The 18911-nt window shown below is 40.9% G+C and overlaps 1 protein-coding gene across 3 annotated transcripts in view; it reads left to right on the forward strand.

Moving 5' to 3' along the window:
* LOC124117442 overlaps positions 1-15245 on the forward strand; it is a 60938-nt gene extending 45693 nt beyond the window's left edge. For all 3 annotated transcript variants that reach the window (XM_046479346.2, XM_046479362.2, XM_046479355.2), the window contains exons 7-11: positions 7472-7735; positions 8602-8778; positions 10626-10714; positions 11602-11742; positions 12010-15245. In XM_046479346.2, coding sequence (XP_046335302.2) covers positions 7472-7735; positions 8602-8778; positions 10626-10714; positions 11602-11742; positions 12010-13756 — 2418 coding nt within the window. In that variant the 3' untranslated portion in view covers positions 13757-15245. The remainder of the gene's footprint in view (positions 1-7471; positions 7736-8601; positions 8779-10625; positions 10715-11601; positions 11743-12009) is intronic.
* The last annotated feature ends 3666 nt before the right edge of the window (positions 15246-18911 follow it).

Genomic DNA, 18911 nt, shown 5'->3' on the forward strand with positions numbered 1-18911 from the left:
TGGTCCGATGAGGTGGACCATCCCAAGTGAAAAGGATTGCAGATGTTAAAGTTGAACGGTGTATTTGAAGAGTGTTAGATAGTATTTCCACAATGACGTCTGAACCCAAACGCTATGTCTCACACATGGTGTTCAATGCAAGTATCTATTCTGCTTATTTCTTAAAATCAGAAAATTGATTCATTTGAGAAAAACATATTTGATTAAGCCACATTAATGGATTGAAATTATGTTTGTATTTGAAATCGTTTGAAATCCTAATAGGCTTATTTGGAGGCACAAATCATGTTCAAGATTTCTTCAGCGTACATGAAAGATACTGATAAACGGAATATTCAGGTTGACAGCAGCTGTTTCATGTCCATAGCTATGTTTTAATAAAACCCAATCTTACCATGCTTACAGCAAGATCCGAATCTGATGTTTACTGATTGTTGATTTAATCACTCAGCTGGCACATGTAACAAAGAGGACTGTCTGGCCCACTGAAAATGTCCGATTTTAGATTTAGGGAAATATTGGTATGAAAATTACCCAACATGTTCAAATGGTTGACAAATACCTTTTTCTCTCTTACAAGTCTCAGCTAGTGTAAAAGACTTACCTAAAAAAATGCTACCTGTGTTGACATGAAAGAGTCTCTTCACCTGAAGATGCCTGATAAATTTTATTCCAATTATGATAGTTTTGCTCATTTTAAACTATGCAGGGAACAAGAGCCTCTTGATTATGACTGTAGTGAACACTCTGTCCCAGGTGATTCATATTTACAAATTATCATCTGATACTGGCTTCCACAGGAAGTACAGCTCAGCTGAGATCAAGCAATATTTCCTTTGAGATATGGCTACACTGATATTGCGTCACAATACTTGGCAGATAATTGTAATGTCATTGGTTTCCACGACGTCACAATCAAATGACATCGCTAATTTCTCTGCCACCGAGGCTGGTTTGCTGTACATTTTACACTCAAGACACTGGTTGTTACTGTTTACAAACCGCCTCTGTGGTCTAGTGGTAGAGCGTCCGCCCGGAGAGCGGAAGGTCCGGGGTTCAATCTCTGGCCGTGTCATACCAAAAGACGTTAAAAGATGGTACTTGTTGTTACCCTGTCTGGTCCTCGGCATTAAGGGACTAAAACAAGGACTGGTCGGCTTGGAGTCAGTATACTGTGTCTGAGTGGGGTATTCATGTTAAACTGCGGCTTGGTATCTCAGTGGGCTAGCACTATAAATCGGCATCTGTCTGGACTAGTACAAACAGCCACACAAACACACTTATGTACATGCACGTCGCTATATAAGTGCAATAATCTTGGACGTGACGTTAAACCCCATTTCACCTCACCTACTGTTTACAAACTGATAAAGATGGAAGAATGATTTTAGATGACAAATAGTCTCACCATCGTTTCTTTTGTCTCTTCAATTCTTATCTACTCATGTTGATAAATTTGATATTGAAAGACACTTTGGTGAGATTCTCTGCATGTATCTCAGTTATATGATAAATAAGGGGTACATAGCATGATACATAGCGTGATACATAACATGGTACGTGCCATGATACATAGCATGATACATAACATGGTACATGCCATGATACATAGCATGATACATAACATGGTACATAACATGGTACATGCCATGATACATAGCATGATACATAACATGGTACATAACATGGTACATAACATGGTACATGCCATGATACATAGCATAATACGTAACATGACACTTAACATGGTACATAACATGGTACATAGCATGATACATAACATGGTACATGGAAACAAGATGCTTGTCTTGTTATATCTGCATCATAAGATCTGTCTTCAAGATCAGTGGTAACAAATTGTGTTAACTGACATTGAATCCTGACCAATTTTATAGCCTGATAAAACATCATTTTTTAATTTGAAATGTGTTTTTTCATATTTATATTTTGGCAGTAACAGCAGTAATGGCCCCAGTGGGGAATGCGGGTTAGACCTAGGTCCCCAGCAACCCATGCTGATCCTAAGAGGCGACTAACGGGATCAGGTGGTCTGACTCCATGACTTGGTTGATTGTGTGTCATTGTACCCAAATGGCGTGGATCTTTGCTCACAATATCGATCGCTGGATTGTCTGGTCCAGACTCGTTATTTACAGGCCGGCATGTGCTGAGTGTGGCAAAAACAAACAAAACCAAAACTCCAGAGAGTCTACCCCCAAATGAATCAGATAGTGTCGTGTGTGCGTGCGTGTGTGCGTGCGTGTGTGCGTGTCAACCCCAAATGGTAATGTCTTGTACTAGTTATACAGAGTTACCTCCCTTTGACTAATTGGATCCAAGCTCCTTCCCAGCGCGTGACACCTTTGTTACACTCTCGGTAACATCGCTGCCACCAGTGTGGGCGCGGCCATTACAAGAATCTTGAAATTTGCCCTCTAACCCCAAACGTAGTAATGTTGATATTTTTGTTTATGTCTTTGGGAATGCCATCATATTTCATTTTGAAAAGGTTTACGACTGACCATGTTTTCCAGATGAATATGCTTTGTTGTTTTAATAATCAAATTGGTTCGAGATTGCAGACTAACGGAAAATCAACCAACTTCTCCGTTACATTCTTACTATATCAATAACACGATAGTTTAAATGAAACAGAAATTCAAATTGACAAACGAAGAAAGTAATTTAGCAGGGATAAGTGTATTCGGCGTCATGACAGTCGTCACTTGTTTGTAAACATAACGGTCATTCGGTTGCGAGTTCAACTCCAAGCATGATTGTGGCCACCTATTCAATGTGGGGAGTTTTGACTGGTGGCAGGGATAGTATAGAGAGCTCCGCGAACGGGCTATCGCTGTGAGGAGCTTGAATTGGATTATGTGTTGGATTTAGGTGAGGATATCAGTGACAAAATAGTGGCAAAGTACTCAATGCTTATTGTATTAAAGGGTTGAATAATTAGGATTGGGGGATCACAAGGTGTGTCACCATATCCCAACAGTGTTGCTGCTGCTACCAGTTTCACTTGCCCATGCTCAATTGATTGAAACATTTATTTTTTAATGTCTGACCAATCTTTGTGTCTTTAAAAATGCGAACACATTAACTGGTGTATATATTGAAAATAAAACGAATATTATATGTTCGGATAGACTAAATAAACATATGCAATGAAATTCATATTGGACGTTCCTTTGAAAGTCAATACGCAAATGTCTGTCAGTTTTCTCTGCCAACACTGGCTCATATTCAAACACTTTAAACTCCACTGCTCCGATGTGATCAACCATTTCTTATTACTGTAAGGACATGGGGCTATTAAAAAACATATTGTTCCAGATTATACCAGAAAAAAATAATTTTATCTCAGAAAAAATATTTCAGAATGTATATTTTGTGTTTCTTGGAGCAGTGGTTGAAAATACAATCTGTCATAATTTGCCTATTGAGTTATTGCCCCCACCCCGAGAATGTTAATGGGTGGTCCTGGATAGGGTTCTGCTGACCCAGGTGAGTCAGGTCTTTACTGCTCCATTTTCTGTAAAGGAAATAAAAACTGAGGACCCTTATGCACATATCCTTCACATCTTTTCACTATTCAAATCATTGCAATCCCATACTAAACTATGTCAAAGGCATTAAATTTAAACTTAACAGTAGCATTTTTGAGAGCCACCTCAATGAGCTCACTCAAGCAAGAAGCAAACATTCAGATTGTTCAGCCACTCTGTCCTCAAATTCTTACCTTGTGACACAGAAATTTTGAAGTCCCAGAATAACGTGAGACTATTTAAACACAAAGATAGGGAAGTTTTATCTGTTTGTCACATATTTGGTGATAACGAAATTTTGACGCAGGTTGCGGATACCTGAGTGTGTTTCCTTTGACCTGTGTTGTGTGTTGGTATTTACGAGATTATTTCGGCTGCTTGGACATGTGTGAATCCTGGTTGTGTGTTTGGACAGTGCTTCACCTTAATCTGAAGAGTGGTCAGATGTTTGTTTTATAACAAGTAGACATGGATACACTGTCTATGTCACCGCTATGAATCATAAATTGATATATTCATAAAACTGGAAATACCTGGGCAACAACGCCTTGTTTTCTGTGGAGTAAGGGAGAAATTTGTCAATTTGTCAAGTATGCAGCGGGACAATAGAATGGAAAAGGTGAGAATAGTCTATTGATTAATTGAGGTTGTAAATTGAAAGGATAATTTGTATGTGAATTCATGCTGACCTAGAAAACTAATAAAAGCTGAGGCTGCGCGTTTCATAGTCATTCTTCGGTGACCTTTTTCATGTTAATATGAAAAGGAGGAAAGACTTTCAACTACAATTTCTGATAATGTGATTTCCTTGAATATGTAATTAGGGCTCGATTTAGCTATATAAGACTTGCACCAGTGCAATTATTGAAAAATGCAACCTAATATTTATGTCTCCATGCACCAAGTGCAGGTAAACAAAATTCAAATTTGTGTCTGACTAAGCCTTTTCCACACAACAACCTGGTTTTCATATTAACATGCACTTGGTGCAAGTTAAAGCAAGTTCATCAAATTGAACCCTGATTATGCAAAATTTAATTCTCTAACAATAAATGAATATTCAAACAGGTGGCCTTTTGTCCATGTTGTCAGTTGAAGCCAAATGTAAATACTGCTATGGAAAGATTTGGGTTGTCGGGTAGCCTAGTGGTTAAAGCGTTCGCTTGTCACGCCGAAGACCCGGGTTCGATTCCTGACGTAGGTACAATATGTGAAGCCCATTTCTGGTGTCCCCCGCCGTGATATTGCTGGAATATTGCTAAAAGCGGAAAACAAGTGTTTTGTTCATAAGGTAATAAGGTGTTTTTTGTACATTGATTCCTGAATTTAATGCCACTTTGAAATAACAAGACAGCATCCAAACACTGCATGAAGCAACAGCTGATGATTGATTAGTTAAGCGGTATATGTTTACTTGACAACAGCTTGCCTTCTATCATGTAGTGTAGAAAATGCCCCACTCTAGACGGATGCTGGAATCATGGTTGAGGAGGTAAAATAAGTAGGACATTGCTTTTGCAAATATTGGTAAATGTTTGTTAAGGTATGTAGATGAATTACAGTTGTGTTTGTTTATTGCATTGTATTACATGCTCCGTAATGATTCAGTATTCGAGACTAAACACTGGTTTGCTGGTCTGAATCTAGTATATTCCTTTATGGACTTGTAAAATATGGTCCGGTGGTCTTCTGTTATTTTGGGCACGCACAAAGTAACCTAAGCTTGTATAACTTTTGAAATCAGCAACAGATCGACTCTAAATTCGAAGCAACACCAGCAACCTAAACAACCCTGTGTGATAGTGGTTACCTTCTTAGCTGATTTCTCATTCTGATTAGACCCATGAAGATTCCGGGGTAGAGTAGGTCTTCAGCGACCCATGCTTGCTGTAAAAGGTGACTACGCTTGTCGTTAAAGGCGGCTAACGGGATCGGGTGGTCATGCTGACTGACTTGGTTGATGCATGTCATCGATCCCAATTGCATGGATCGATGCTCATGATATTACTCACTGGATTGTCTGGTCCAGACTCGATTATTTACAGACCGCCGTCATATAGCTGGAATATTGCTGAGTGGAGCGTTAAACAACAAACCAAATCTTTCTGATTAGGCACGCTCTCTTGTTTTGTGAACATAGTAAAGGATTTAAACCATTTTTGGTCAGCACCATTGTGTCCAGTAGAGATTCAGCAGGACCAGTAGATTTTTCTATGAGCTGGTCCTTTAGACCACTGACAAATATTAGTCAGTGTCAAACACTGTTTGTTCAGGAGTTAAGTGAATGTACCCTTGTTATACCATGCCGACACCCACCAACCACTTCATTGTTACCACAATTTCCCTACAATCATCTCATCTCATTCCCCAGCATTTCTCTTGTGTCCCACTCATACTGAGGATCCTGCTATACACTTACCCCACCCACACACAACGTCCCTTCATCTGATCACCCTACTGTAACCCATTACCACCCACCCCTCACCTTTCCCCCGCCCCTCATCCCTCCCACCTGACAGTTCCCTTACCCCACCCACACACAACGTCCCTTCATCTGATCACCCTACTGTAACCCATTACCACCCACCCCTCACCTTTCCCCCACCCCTCATCCCTCCCACCTGACAGTTCCCTTACCCCACCCACACACAACGTCCCTTCATCTGATATCTAATTCCACAAGGCAAATACTAAACGATTTGCACGCAGTGAAATGACATGAGACCGGTTTAAACACATTGACATGCGTAGATGCGCTGTCTGCAGTGAGTGAGATATTTCACACTGACAGACTGAAATGCTGTTAAGTTGTCAATAGCAGGACATGGACAAATACAGCTGACATAACAGCGCGTTTCTGCAGCTCATTGGTTGACCTGGGTGGCACCTGTTTCAGAGCTTGCCCACAACTCAAGGAAAACTTGGAGCAACATGAGCTCTGATAACATTCAATGAATACAATGAATACAAATGAATACAAATGAATACAAATGGATACAAATGAATACAATGAATACAACAGTGGTCCATGAACATAGCAGGATAAAGTTCTGCAACCTGTGAATAAATCACACCCCTCATCAGATCATTAGGACAAGGAACGACAGTTCCACTTATCAGGGCAATAGAGGTAGCATTAAAATATAATAATGATTGATCTCCTACAGTAACAATGATGATGATTGGTCCTGTAAATGTCAAAATGATTCTATTCATCTGAATTAATGATTACACAGATTGATATGACCTGTGTTTATCATGATCTTAAATATTTTGATAATGATAATATTAATGATAACAAAAGTATGTCATCTTGACTACTAGTTGTCAGACTTTCATTTTTGTGGAAGCCTCGGTGGCTGAATGGGTTAGATCACTGACTTTGTGTGCTGGCGATAAGGTGTCTCTTTCTGGCAGTGTGGGTTCGAATCCTGGATGAGACTCAACCGAAAAAAGTATGAGAATCTGTACTTTACTGTTTACTAAGAAAGTGTTATCCCAAATATAACATTTGATACATTTGACCACTTTCTAAAATGGCATTGTGTGTGTTCATAATAATAATTATATTGTAAATTGAGCCAGCCTAGTTTTTTTTTTCAAGGCCAATCATCAGTTTTGTAATTCGTATTTAACTATAGGTTGACATGCCCAACAGGAAGTTGGTGAAGACCTCACTGCTCCTGTTGGGGTTTTGCAGGATCAGGGGTTCACAATGTATAATCTGAATATTGTATCTGGAGGAATCGGATCATTGATCATGCACTCAACTATTGGTGTTCCTGGACCCAGGACTGATAGGCTGCGATGATATAGCTGAAGCATCAAGATTTTTTAGGATGTGGCACAAGATGCTTTCCCCATTACAAGAGATATTGTTTCAGCCAGAATTATTTCATGAACTTTCTCCTCTCTTACAGTTGTCACAGCAGACGCAGCAGATGAATCTAGATGGAAGCGACTTCGACCCCGCCAACCTTCCACCCCCTCCCCCCGAGCTGCTGCAGCAGCAGTACCTGTATGGCACCGTCCCCGACAGTCGCCAGCAGGCGGTCTTCAACAACCAGTCCTACCCCGGAGGTCAAGGTCAGGTCAGCTACAACCCCGTGTTGGGAACTGTTCAACCGACCCCTCAGAGCCAGAAGGCACAGGTCTCCAACATTCCTCAAAGCAGACCACTCCAGGTAAGATCAAGTAGAGAACAATCAATCTGTCACACTGTCACAAATGACCATTTCATTTTCTGGGTGTTGGCTGGGGTGTTTTATTGTATTCCCCAGGGGTACAAAGAGCGAAGCCCATTTCTGTTGTCCCCAATCTGTGAGATTGCAGGAATATTGCTAAAAGCATCATAAAACCATACTCACTCACTCAAGACTGTCCATTGAAATTGCAGGTGCTGTTAGTATGTTGATGATTGTCAGTAAGAACAGGGTATGAAACTCCCAAACATTTCAGCAAGACCACAGGACTGGCTAGCTGAAAGACTTGCCAGCCCTGACCAAAACCTGCCTGCCCACTATAATCATATGTTTCTCAGGATAATTTAACTAAAAATATGAAAACTGATTGCTTGTAGCATAAGCGCATCGCATGTTAGGTCGTCTAAAAGCTAACAGGGTTTCTTTTTGGTTACATTTTATCATTCATCTTTACATGTGAATTAGTGCTTATCATCGGGAAATATTTAGAATATTTTCACCTCTGAAATATAACCCGACCGTCGGGCAGGGGGATTTGAAATTCTGGCAGCCCAAGTTGAAATCAACCCGTCTTGGACGGTCGGGCAGGCAGGTATTTCGAACGCTGGTAAGAAGTGGATATATTTCAACAAAGAAGGATGGGTTTGACAAAAATTATATTTTCAACAAAATTGTTTTTTTCTTCAATTTTATGAAAGAAGCCCAGGATCAAACAAAAGACACAAGCAAAGTTTGTGGCCACTGGTGCTGTGATCCAGCAGTATCTTCTGCTGATGCTGTACAGTGGATGATCCAGCAGTGGCTTCTAGTTCTACAGATACTGTACCATTTCAGTGTTCTTGTTCCAGGTTCAGAAGCGATCCATGGGTCAGCAGCCCCCTCAGACAGACAAGCAGTTCAAGTTGATCCCCATCAGACAAGACAGCCAGACCCCAGATCCCCTGCCTGCCCCAATCCAACAGAAACCAACCCTAGAAGTCATCGACAGACAGGTTCTAGAAACACTTGACGACCATGCTATCCAGGCAAGTGACCGCCATCTTTCACGCTTCTTTTCAGATACAATAATAGAGCAGTTAAAAAGTATTAAGACATATGGCCACACTCCCCCTAAAATTAGACGTGAAAATGTTGACATCCTGAAAAATGAAAAGCACAAATTACAGAACCATTACGTTAATGTTATCGACACTGCACAGCAGAAGTTATTTCATTTTGTTGACTACGTTAGTGATACTGTTAATTTTTTTGGCTTTTGGGCAGCCTACTGGTTAAAGCGTTAGCTCGTCACGCCGAAGACCCGGGTTTGATTCTCAACATGGTTACAATGTGTGAAGCCCAATTCTGGTGTCCCCCCGCCATGATATTGCTGGAATATTGCTAAAAGTGGTGTAAAACCATACTCACTCACTCACTCATTTTCAGAGTAAAAAAATGATTGTGTGAGCTGTTATTTATTGACTTCAATTTTTAACTTGGAAAAAATCATTTCCGCATATGGAAACCTGTGAACACCCACCCCAAACTTTAGAATTATGATTTTCATCCGACATCAAACTTATAAACTTTTCCCTAAATAACATTATTGCGCCTTGTATGTTTGGTTAGTGTAGATTTAATGGAAGAGTTCCTGGCAACAAGGATAAATTGGCAAACAGCATCACTCTTATTACCTACAATTATTGTCTCTTCCCGTGTTGACTCAATACTGGTTGTTCTGCCAAAAATGATTTATCAGAAAATACTCAAGTACAGTAACTTGGGGAGGGGCACTTGTCAACTTAGTATATTGGTACTTGAAGAGTTCCAGGTAGACTTAAATTGGTTCAAAGAGGCGCATGTTTGACTTATTAAATTTCAAAATAGAGAATTCCAGCACAGGATGTGACCTGAATTATGAATGCAAGGATTATGAAAGCCGACTTAATCTGTGCAGATTATAGATGAAGAGATTATCAATAATGCATTTTGCAATATACTGTATCAGGCAGATTAGTCTGGTCTATACCAGATTGTTTGTTTCTCCTCCTTATTTCCCCGTGTGTGTCTCCTCCTTATTTCCCTATGTCTCCTCCTTATTTCCCTGTGTCTCCTCCTTATCTCTTCCTTATGTCCCTGTGTCTCCTTATTTCCCTGTGTCTCCTCCTTATCTCCTCCTTATGTCCCTGTGTCTCCTTATTTCCCTGTCTCCTTATTTCCCTGTGTCTCCTTATTTCCCTGTCTCCTTATTTCCCTGTGTCTCCTTATTTCCCTGTGTCTCCTCCTTATCTCCTCCTTATGTCCCTGTGTCTCCTTATTTCCCTGTCTCCTTATTTCCCTGTGTCTCCTTATTTCCCTGTGTCTCCTCCTTATTTCCCTGTGTGTCTCCTCCTTATTTCCCTGTCTCCTTATCTCCTCCTTATTTCCATGTGTGTCTCCTCCTTATTTCCCTGTCTCCTTATCTCCTCCTTATTTCCATGTGTGTCTCCTCCTTATTTCCCTGTGTCTCCTTATCTCCTCCTTATTTCCATGTGTGTCTCCTCCTTATTTCCCTGTGTCTCCTTATCTCCTCCTTATTTCCATGTGTCTCCTCCTTATTTCCATGTGTGTCTCCTCCTTATTTCCATGTGTGTCTCCTCCTTATTTCCCTGTGTCTCCTCCTTATCTCCTCCTTATTTCCATGTGTCTCCTTATTTCCATGTGTATCTCCTCCTTATTTCCATGTGTGTCTCCTCCTTATTTCCATGTGTGTCTCCTCCTTATTTCCCTGTGTGTCTCCTCCTTATTTCCCTGTGTCTCCTCCTTATCTCCTCCTTATTTCCATGTGTGTCTCCTCCTTATTTCCCAGTGTGTCTCCAACTAATTTTTGTTTTGTTTTTTGTTTTGTCAACAGGTTTCAAAGAGTGAACACAACAGTTTCAGAGATCTGGTTTGGGATTTGATCTACTCCAAAAATATCACCAATGAAATTGAGAAAGTTAGGTGAGTTGTGGTTTTGGAATGAAGAAGGGCTGACATTGTACGTTGTATAACATTTTCCTGGGGTTAACATTCTACTGATTATTTTGAGGTCTTCGTACAACATTGTACCTGGTATCAAGTGGTGCAGCATTGTTCTTTTTAATACATTGTATAAAGTGGGACATTGTACTGGGCTGAAAATTTACTCTCCTGACATCATACTGAATTATATGTTGCATTATGCCTTTTGTTGACTGTATGCATTGTATACTACTCAAAAGAAGTTAAGGATCACCTGATTCTTTCATATTACAATAGTTAATCTCTCATGCCATGACAGATTAACATTACCAATATGAAAGTATCGGGCAATCCTTAACTTCTTTTGAGTAGTATATGTTGTAAGACATTGTACTATATTCTGTACACACTTTGTTCATTTTGCACCATACCCGGTACTTTGTATACTTTGTGTATGGTATTCTTTATACCATGGAAGATGTGGTGGGCCTTTGCTCATTAAAATATCATCAAATACTCCAAATTAAAAGATATCACAAAGTAGACACAATTTATGGATAACAACTTCTTTAGTTACTGTAAAGGCGATGTTTCGGTATAGATCCTCATAACGTTGTCAAGCAAGTCTTGCTTGACAATGGTATAAGTATCTTTACTGAAACATAATTTCAAATTAAAAAATATGAGTTTAACAAAAAGTTGGAATCTGGCGCAACAACGAAATTTGAGTTGTAAAACTTGTTTCATGATAATGCTTAAAAATACAGAATATTAGTTGTTTATTTATATATTGTTTCACTTTAGGGGTCGGCCCTGAGAACTTTTTTTTTGCCAGACTGAAACTATATAGTTGTCACTGACATCTAATGTTCCTTCTTGTTTTACAGAGTTATTTTCCGTTGGTTGGCCACCAAGAACCTGAAGGAGATGAACTTCGACAATGTGGAGAAGGGCAGCCCCGAGGAGGTGCTGATGGGCCTCAAGACCGGCAAGACAACATATGCTATGGTGTTCGACACTATGTGCAAGTACGTGTCACAATATGGAGAAATATCCTTATGGACAACAGACCATTTGATACTACATTTTTGGAGGGTGAAAGAAACATATGAAAAAAAATCCCCTTGGGGGCTTCAATATCCACTCCTTGTACAGGACAAATAAATGGGGAAAGGGTTTCTCACAGCAGCTGTGATGCTGTTCAAAACGAACTGATGAAAAACCAATATTGCTGTGTATTGTGTGATGAAATCATATCATCTGTCTAAAATTTATGAATATTTTCTGTTTTTCAGTTATGCTGGTCTCCATTCCAAGATCATCAGTGGTTATGCTAAGGGCGCCGACTATCGTCCGGGACAGAAGTTTGAGCCAGGCAGCAACCAGCACTCGTGGAACGCTGTATACATCTATGGAACGTGGTGTCTGATCGATGCTCACTGGGCTGCAAGAAGAATCATCGGCAAGCAGGCAGCATCCGAAGAATTCCATTACCAACTCGACGAATATTTCTTCTTGCCTGATCCTCACCAGCTTATCTACACTCACTTCCCTGATGACCCCAAATGGCAGTTGTTAGAACGTCCTATCAACCTGGAGGAGTTTGAGAATATGCCCCACATGAAACCCCAGTTCTTCAAGTATGGTCTAGAATTTGTCACAAACAGAACAGCCGTCATCTACAGTAGAGGTGAAATCAACATTCGGTTGAGATATCCTGCTCACAAGATGGCCGTCGCCTTCAACTTCACGATATCCACCGAGGATGGGGAAGAGGATATGCGTGGGATGAAGCTCAGTCGGTTCGGTATGCAAGAATCAACAGGTGGAATTGCATCATTCAAGCTTCGTCTGCCAGAGAAGGGGTCGTACATCTTGTATATCTACGCCAAGGAAGACATCCCAGAAAACAAGGAGAACGTGTATGCTCAGGTCTGTGAGTACAAGATCGTTCAGGAAGAATCCCCCAAACCTGCGTTTGAACCCTTCCCACCATGCTCGTATCTGACCTGGGGTCAAGGTTCGGCCTTCTACCGATATGGCCTCAACACGTACCAGAATTCCGCAACAATGGTGACGAGAGATGGCAAAGTTGAACTCCAGATCCGTATCCCCAAGAACATGCAGTTTATGGGCAAGTTGAAGCATTGTCAGATGGACGACTCTGAGCTGGAAGGCTACATCATCAACCGTGTCGTTGGTAAGACCGCTTTCTTCAACGTCACAGCACCCATGAGAGGAGAGTATGGTCTTGAGATCTATGCTAATGACCCCGCAGCTGAAGGATCAACTCTGTACCACATCGCACAGTACCTGATTCAGTGCCATGAAGATGTCAAAGCAACACCACTGCCCAAACTGCCCCCAGGGTACCTTGGAGCACAGCCCAAGTTCGGCGAGTACGGTCTCTGCACAGCCAGCCACAACGACCCTGTTATCCACTTAGAATGCAACACGGTTACGATCACCATCAAGTCGGAGAATGTCTTGCGAGTAACAGCAAATCTGATCAGCTGCGATACCGAAAAAGATCACCCCGAGTATGTCTTCTCCCACACCAAAGGATCGATGGTGACCTTCATTGTCAACCTTCCCCTAACTGGGTTCTACAAACTGCAGCTCTATGCCATCCCAGCCTCGGACAAATCCCAGCAGTTGCCCGGAGTCTACAACTACTTGATCAACTGCCAGAAGTTGACACAAGCCGTGTTCCCCTTCCCGAAACAGTACGCTCAGTGGAAGGAGGGTTGCTTCATGAACGAGCCTGGCATCATCCCCACCACAACAACGTCTACGGGACAGCAGGTCAACATTTCCCAGCTTCCTCAAACCGTCAACTTCCGTGTCATCATCCCTCGCGCCGAGGCTGTCGCGATCGTTAGCGGAGAGAAGTGGACACTTCTGGAGAAGCTGGCTGGTGACGAATGGGCTGGAACCCTGGAGGTAGCTCAATATTACGGTACAGGCACCAAGATCACCCTTAACGCCAACTACGGCGGGGACTCCTCCAGCTATAACACCCTCCTGGAGTACAACGTTTAGTTTCCTCTTTTGATAGAGCATAGTTATCCCCATATATGCTGAAGTTTTTAAGCAATACTGCCTTAGATAACCTCTGTATATTGTTACTCCTGTATATGTAGTGCATTGTGATACTGTCAGACTTTGCTTGTTGATAACTCTGTATCTCTAATGCATTTATCCCTGTACGTTGAGTTGCTATGGCAGCAAAGTAAGAGAAGTCGCCTTTTGCCTTGCCTTCTGTTTCGTTGGTTCATGGCACATGTAGGGGAGATAATTCCATTACTGTCAAGGGCAGACCACGATGTAATTTTGTTTCTGGTTAATGTATATAACTATTTATATACTTGCTTTTTTTATTTTCCATGTTAGAAAGTAACCAATGATTTCAAAATGTTAGATTTGAATTTTATAATTTAATTGTTTAAGATTTTCCCTAGATAAATAACTTGTTGTGTTATATATATAACAGTTAATGTCCTTTTCAGATCTTTCAGATGCTACGTCTTTCAACCAATATTCATATGTAATTTCTTTTGCCTATGCACTCAAATGAAGCAAATCGCATTAATATACCCTCCATTTTGAGATACCCTCCATAAAGCCTATATATGTTTACATTAGCATATAGTATATGCCTTTTTGCTTACAGTACCAAATTTAGAAAAAAATAAACTGCATAATTATCCAAAAATATTTCTTTCAGGGAAGTCTTTGCATTGCTTTAAGGATATTTTAGAGAGTTTAAATTATTATCCAAATTGTACTGATTTGTATCAGAACATTTAGCATTTCCAATAATCCTGGGTTGACATTTTTAGGGCTATCATGTGTACATGATTTTCATAGCTTTTTAGCAAGTTATGACTTTGTAATCTGTATTTTCATTTTTCGTTCATGACATTTTGGTGCAATTTAATTGTCATCTTTATTTTATCTGAATAAACATAATAAAATTCATCTTCAATTTCTGATCTGATTTCCATCATTTAAACATTAAATATCTGATTTTTTTGTTTGCTATGATTGGAACGAACAAAGAGTGTCAGTATTGTTAAATTCTTTATGTACTTGTTGTGTTGTTTTAATTTTGATACTAGCTTTTTCTAATTTTACTTATAAGCTTATGCTTGAAAGAATGTTAGGGGACATCGTGTTGAGGTGACATGGTACAATACTTAAGCTCATATGGAAATACTGATGAGGAACATTATTGTTTTGATTTCTTGAGATCAGGAATGATAATTGGTAAGGAGAATGTTTGACATTGTTTAAGAGACTTACAAAATATTTCTGAACTGCTGAAATTTATTTTCAATATTCATAGAAAAAGTTGTTCCCCATAAGTATTTCCATTTTTTTCCCTTGTTTAAGCTGGTGCTAGGCTGACATGGCTGTCCTAGATTGTCTGAGGCAGATTAACACTGTAATTGGATGAACATAATTTTGTCTGATTTAGATTATCTTATATAGCAGTCTTGCTGCAATAAAGCTTACTTCAACTCTTGAACATCATATTTTGTCATGCTTCATATTATTGAGACCTGTGAAGATTCGGGTTAGAATAGGCCTTCAGCAACTCATGCTTGCTGTAAAAGGTTACAAAGCTTGCCGTATTAAAGAGGCGAGTAACGGGATTGGGTAGTCAGGCTTGCTGACTTGGTTGATACACATCATTGTATCCCAATTGCGTTGATCGATGCTCATGATATCAATCACTGGATTGTCTGGTCCAGACTCGATTAATTACAGACCGTCGTTATATAGCTGGAATATTGCTTAGTCTGGCGTTAAACAACAAACAATCAAATCATATTATGAAGATTCTGAATCTATGATTTATAATGGACCTTTGCAGGGTTTTACATGAAGCAGAAATGTGGTTCAGTACCCACAAAAATCTAAAATGGACACAGAAAAATATATATTGCATCCTGAGAGACACACAGTAATATTCAACGTACCAAGTTCTTGACAAGAAATAAAGGTCCTGTAATTAAAGTAATTATCAAATCTTACACTATAGTACACTACAGTACACGACAGTTTCAATATTTTAATGGTCTTACATTTTTCATCAAGGACCAGTGAAATTAATCATTGGGGGTCCTACCCCAAATTTTGTTTAAGGTTAAACCCTGCCTTTGACTTTAAATAATATTTCATGTAGGATATATACCCAAAGAAATAAGTTAAGCACCCCAGGATATGAACATACTCAAATATCCCCGTTCACAAATACGGTAAATTTCGTGATGAATATGTCAAGAATGGCGTTGCGTCCAAATGATGGGACAGAACAATGGCCACTGTGACGTCACAACGCAGCACGACATGCACATGCAGCATGCCACCCGTGCATCTTTCAAAACGCAGTATCTGTACACAGCAGTTGTTGGTCTTTAACATCAATTTCATTGCATTGTTGAAGCAGTATATGTGACTATGGCACGAAGACGGTTATCAGAGGCGAAAAGATGGTGTGTTATTGGTATGCATTCGACAGGCATGACCTACAAATGTATAGGACGCCAACTAGGGTGTCATTATACCGTAATGAGCAGTCTGGTACGAAAACACGGGCAATCCAATGATGCATGGGATCTCCCACGGTCAGAAAGACCTCGCATAATGTCAAGGTGTTAGGACATGGCTCTGCTTCTGCTGGTACGTCTTCAACCATTTGCAACGTCTCCTGTTCTGAAGAGCCAATGGTTACCCAATAGACGGATGTCAACCAGAACAGTGACGACTCGACTGAAATCGGCGGGGATGAAGTCCCGAAGGGTAAACAAACGCCCCTTCCTTGCCGATCATCATTGGAGAATTTATTTAGCATGGAGTTTTGGAATCTCAGGACTCATGAAGAGCCCATTGGTCCAATGAGAGAATGTTGCTGCTCCATGTCACGTATGGCTGATTGAGGGTTTGGAGCCATAAAAATATGGCTGACACACCAGGCTTATGTAATGCCACACTGGTTTGTCTGGTCCAGTTCTGTATAGGCTTATGTAATGCCGCACTGGTTTGTCTGGACAAGTTCTGTACAGGCTTATGTAATGCCACACTGGTGTGTCTGGCCAAGTTTTGTACAGGCTTATGTAATGCCACACTGGTGTGTCTGGCCAAGTTTTGTACAGGCTTATGTAATGCCACACTGGTCTGTCTGGTTCAGTTCTGTACAGGCTTATGTAATGCCACACTGGTTTGTCTGGTCAAGTTTGGTACAGACTTATGTAATGCCGCACTGGTTTATCTGGTCAAGTTTGGTACAGGCTTATGTAATGCCACACTGGTTTGTCTGGTCCAGTTCTGTACAGGCTTATGTAATGCCACCCTGGTTTGTCTGGCAAAGTTTTGTACAGGCTTATGTAATGCCACACTGGTTTGTCTGGCCAAGTTATGTACAGGCTTATGTAATGCCACACTGGTGTGTCTGGTCCAGTTCTGTACAGGCTTATGTAATGCCACACTGGTTTGTCTGGTCCAGTTCTGTACAGGCTTATGTAATGCCACACTGGTTTGTCTGGTCAAGTTTGGTACAGACGTATGTAATGCCGCACTGGTTTATCTGGTCAAGTTTGGTACAGGCTTATGTAATGCCACACTGGTTTGTCTGGCCAAGTTTGGTACAGGCTTATGTAATGCCACACTGGTTTGTCTGGCCAAGTTCTGTACAGGCTTATGTAATGCCACACTGGTTTGTCTGGTCAAGTTTTGTACAGGTTTATGTAATGCCGCACTGGTTTGTCTGGTACAGTTCTGTACAGACTTATGTAATGCCACACTGGTTTGTCTGGCCAAGTTCTGTACAGGCTTATGTAATGCCACACTGGTTTGTCTGGCCAAGTTTTGTACAGGCTTATGTAATGCCACACTGGTTTGTCTGGTCCAGTTCTGTACAGGCTTATGTAATGCCACCCTGGTTTGTCTGGTCAAGTTTAGTACAGGCTTATGTAATGCCGCACTGGTTTGTCTGGTACAGTTCTGTACAGACTTATGTAATGCCACACTGGTTTGTCTGGCCAAGTTTGGTACAGACATATGTAATGCCACACTGGTTTGTCTGGCCAAGTTCTGTACAGGCTTATGTAATACCACACTGGTTTGTCTGGTCAAGTTTTGTACAGGCTTATGTAATGCCACACTGGTTTGTCTGGTCAAGTTTGGTACAGGCTTATGTAATGCCACACTGGTTTGTCTTGCCAAGTTTGGTACAGACTTATGTAATGCCACATTGGTTTGTCTGTCCTAGTTTGGTACAGACTTATGTAATACCACACTGGTTTGTCTGGCCAAGTTATGTACAGGCTTATGTAATACCACACTGGTTTGTCTGGCCAAGTTTGGTACAGACTTATGTAATGCCACACTGGTTTGTCTGGTCAAGTTCTGTACAGGCTTATGTAATGCCACACTGGTTTATCTGGTCCAGTTCTGTACAGACTTATGTAATGCCGCACTGGTTTGTCTGGCAAAGTTTGGTACAGGCTTATGTAATGCCACACTGGTTTGTGTGGTCAAGTTTGGTACAGGCTTATGTAATGCCATACTGGTTTGTCTGGTCAAGTTTGGTACAGGCTTATGTAATGCCGCACTGGTTTGTCTGGTCCAGTTCTGTACAGGCTTATGTAATGCCACACTGGTTTGTCTGGTCAAGTTCTGTACAGGCTTATGTAATGCCACCCTGGTTTGTCTGGTCACGTTTGGTACAGGCTTATGTAATGCCACAATGGTTTGTCTGGTCCAGTTCTGTACAGGCTTATGTAATGCCACACTGGTTTGTCAGGTCAAGTTTGGTACAGGCTTATGTAATGCCACACTGGTTTGTCTGGTACAGTTCTGTACAGGCTTATGTAATGCCACACTGGTTTTACCTGGCCAAGTTCTGTACAGGCTTATGTAATGCCACACTGGTTTTTCTGGCCAAGTTCTCTACAGGCTTATGTAATGCCACACTGGTTTGCCTGGTCAAGTTTGGTACAGGCTTATGCAATGCCACACTGGTTTGTCTGGTCAAGTTTTGTACAGGCTTATGTAATACCACACTGGTTTGTCTGGCCAAGTTTGGTACAGGCTTATGTAATGCCACACTGGTTTGTCTGGTCAAGTTTTGTACAGGCTTATGTAATGCCACACTGGTTTGTCTGGCCAAGTTCTGTACAGGCTTATGTAA

This window comes from Haliotis rufescens, unplaced genomic scaffold, assembly GCF_023055435.1.
Source record: "Haliotis rufescens isolate VD_foot unplaced genomic scaffold, xgHalRufe1.0.p SCAF_12, whole genome shotgun sequence".
NCBI lineage: Eukaryota > Metazoa > Mollusca > Gastropoda > Lepetellida > Haliotidae > Haliotis > Haliotis rufescens.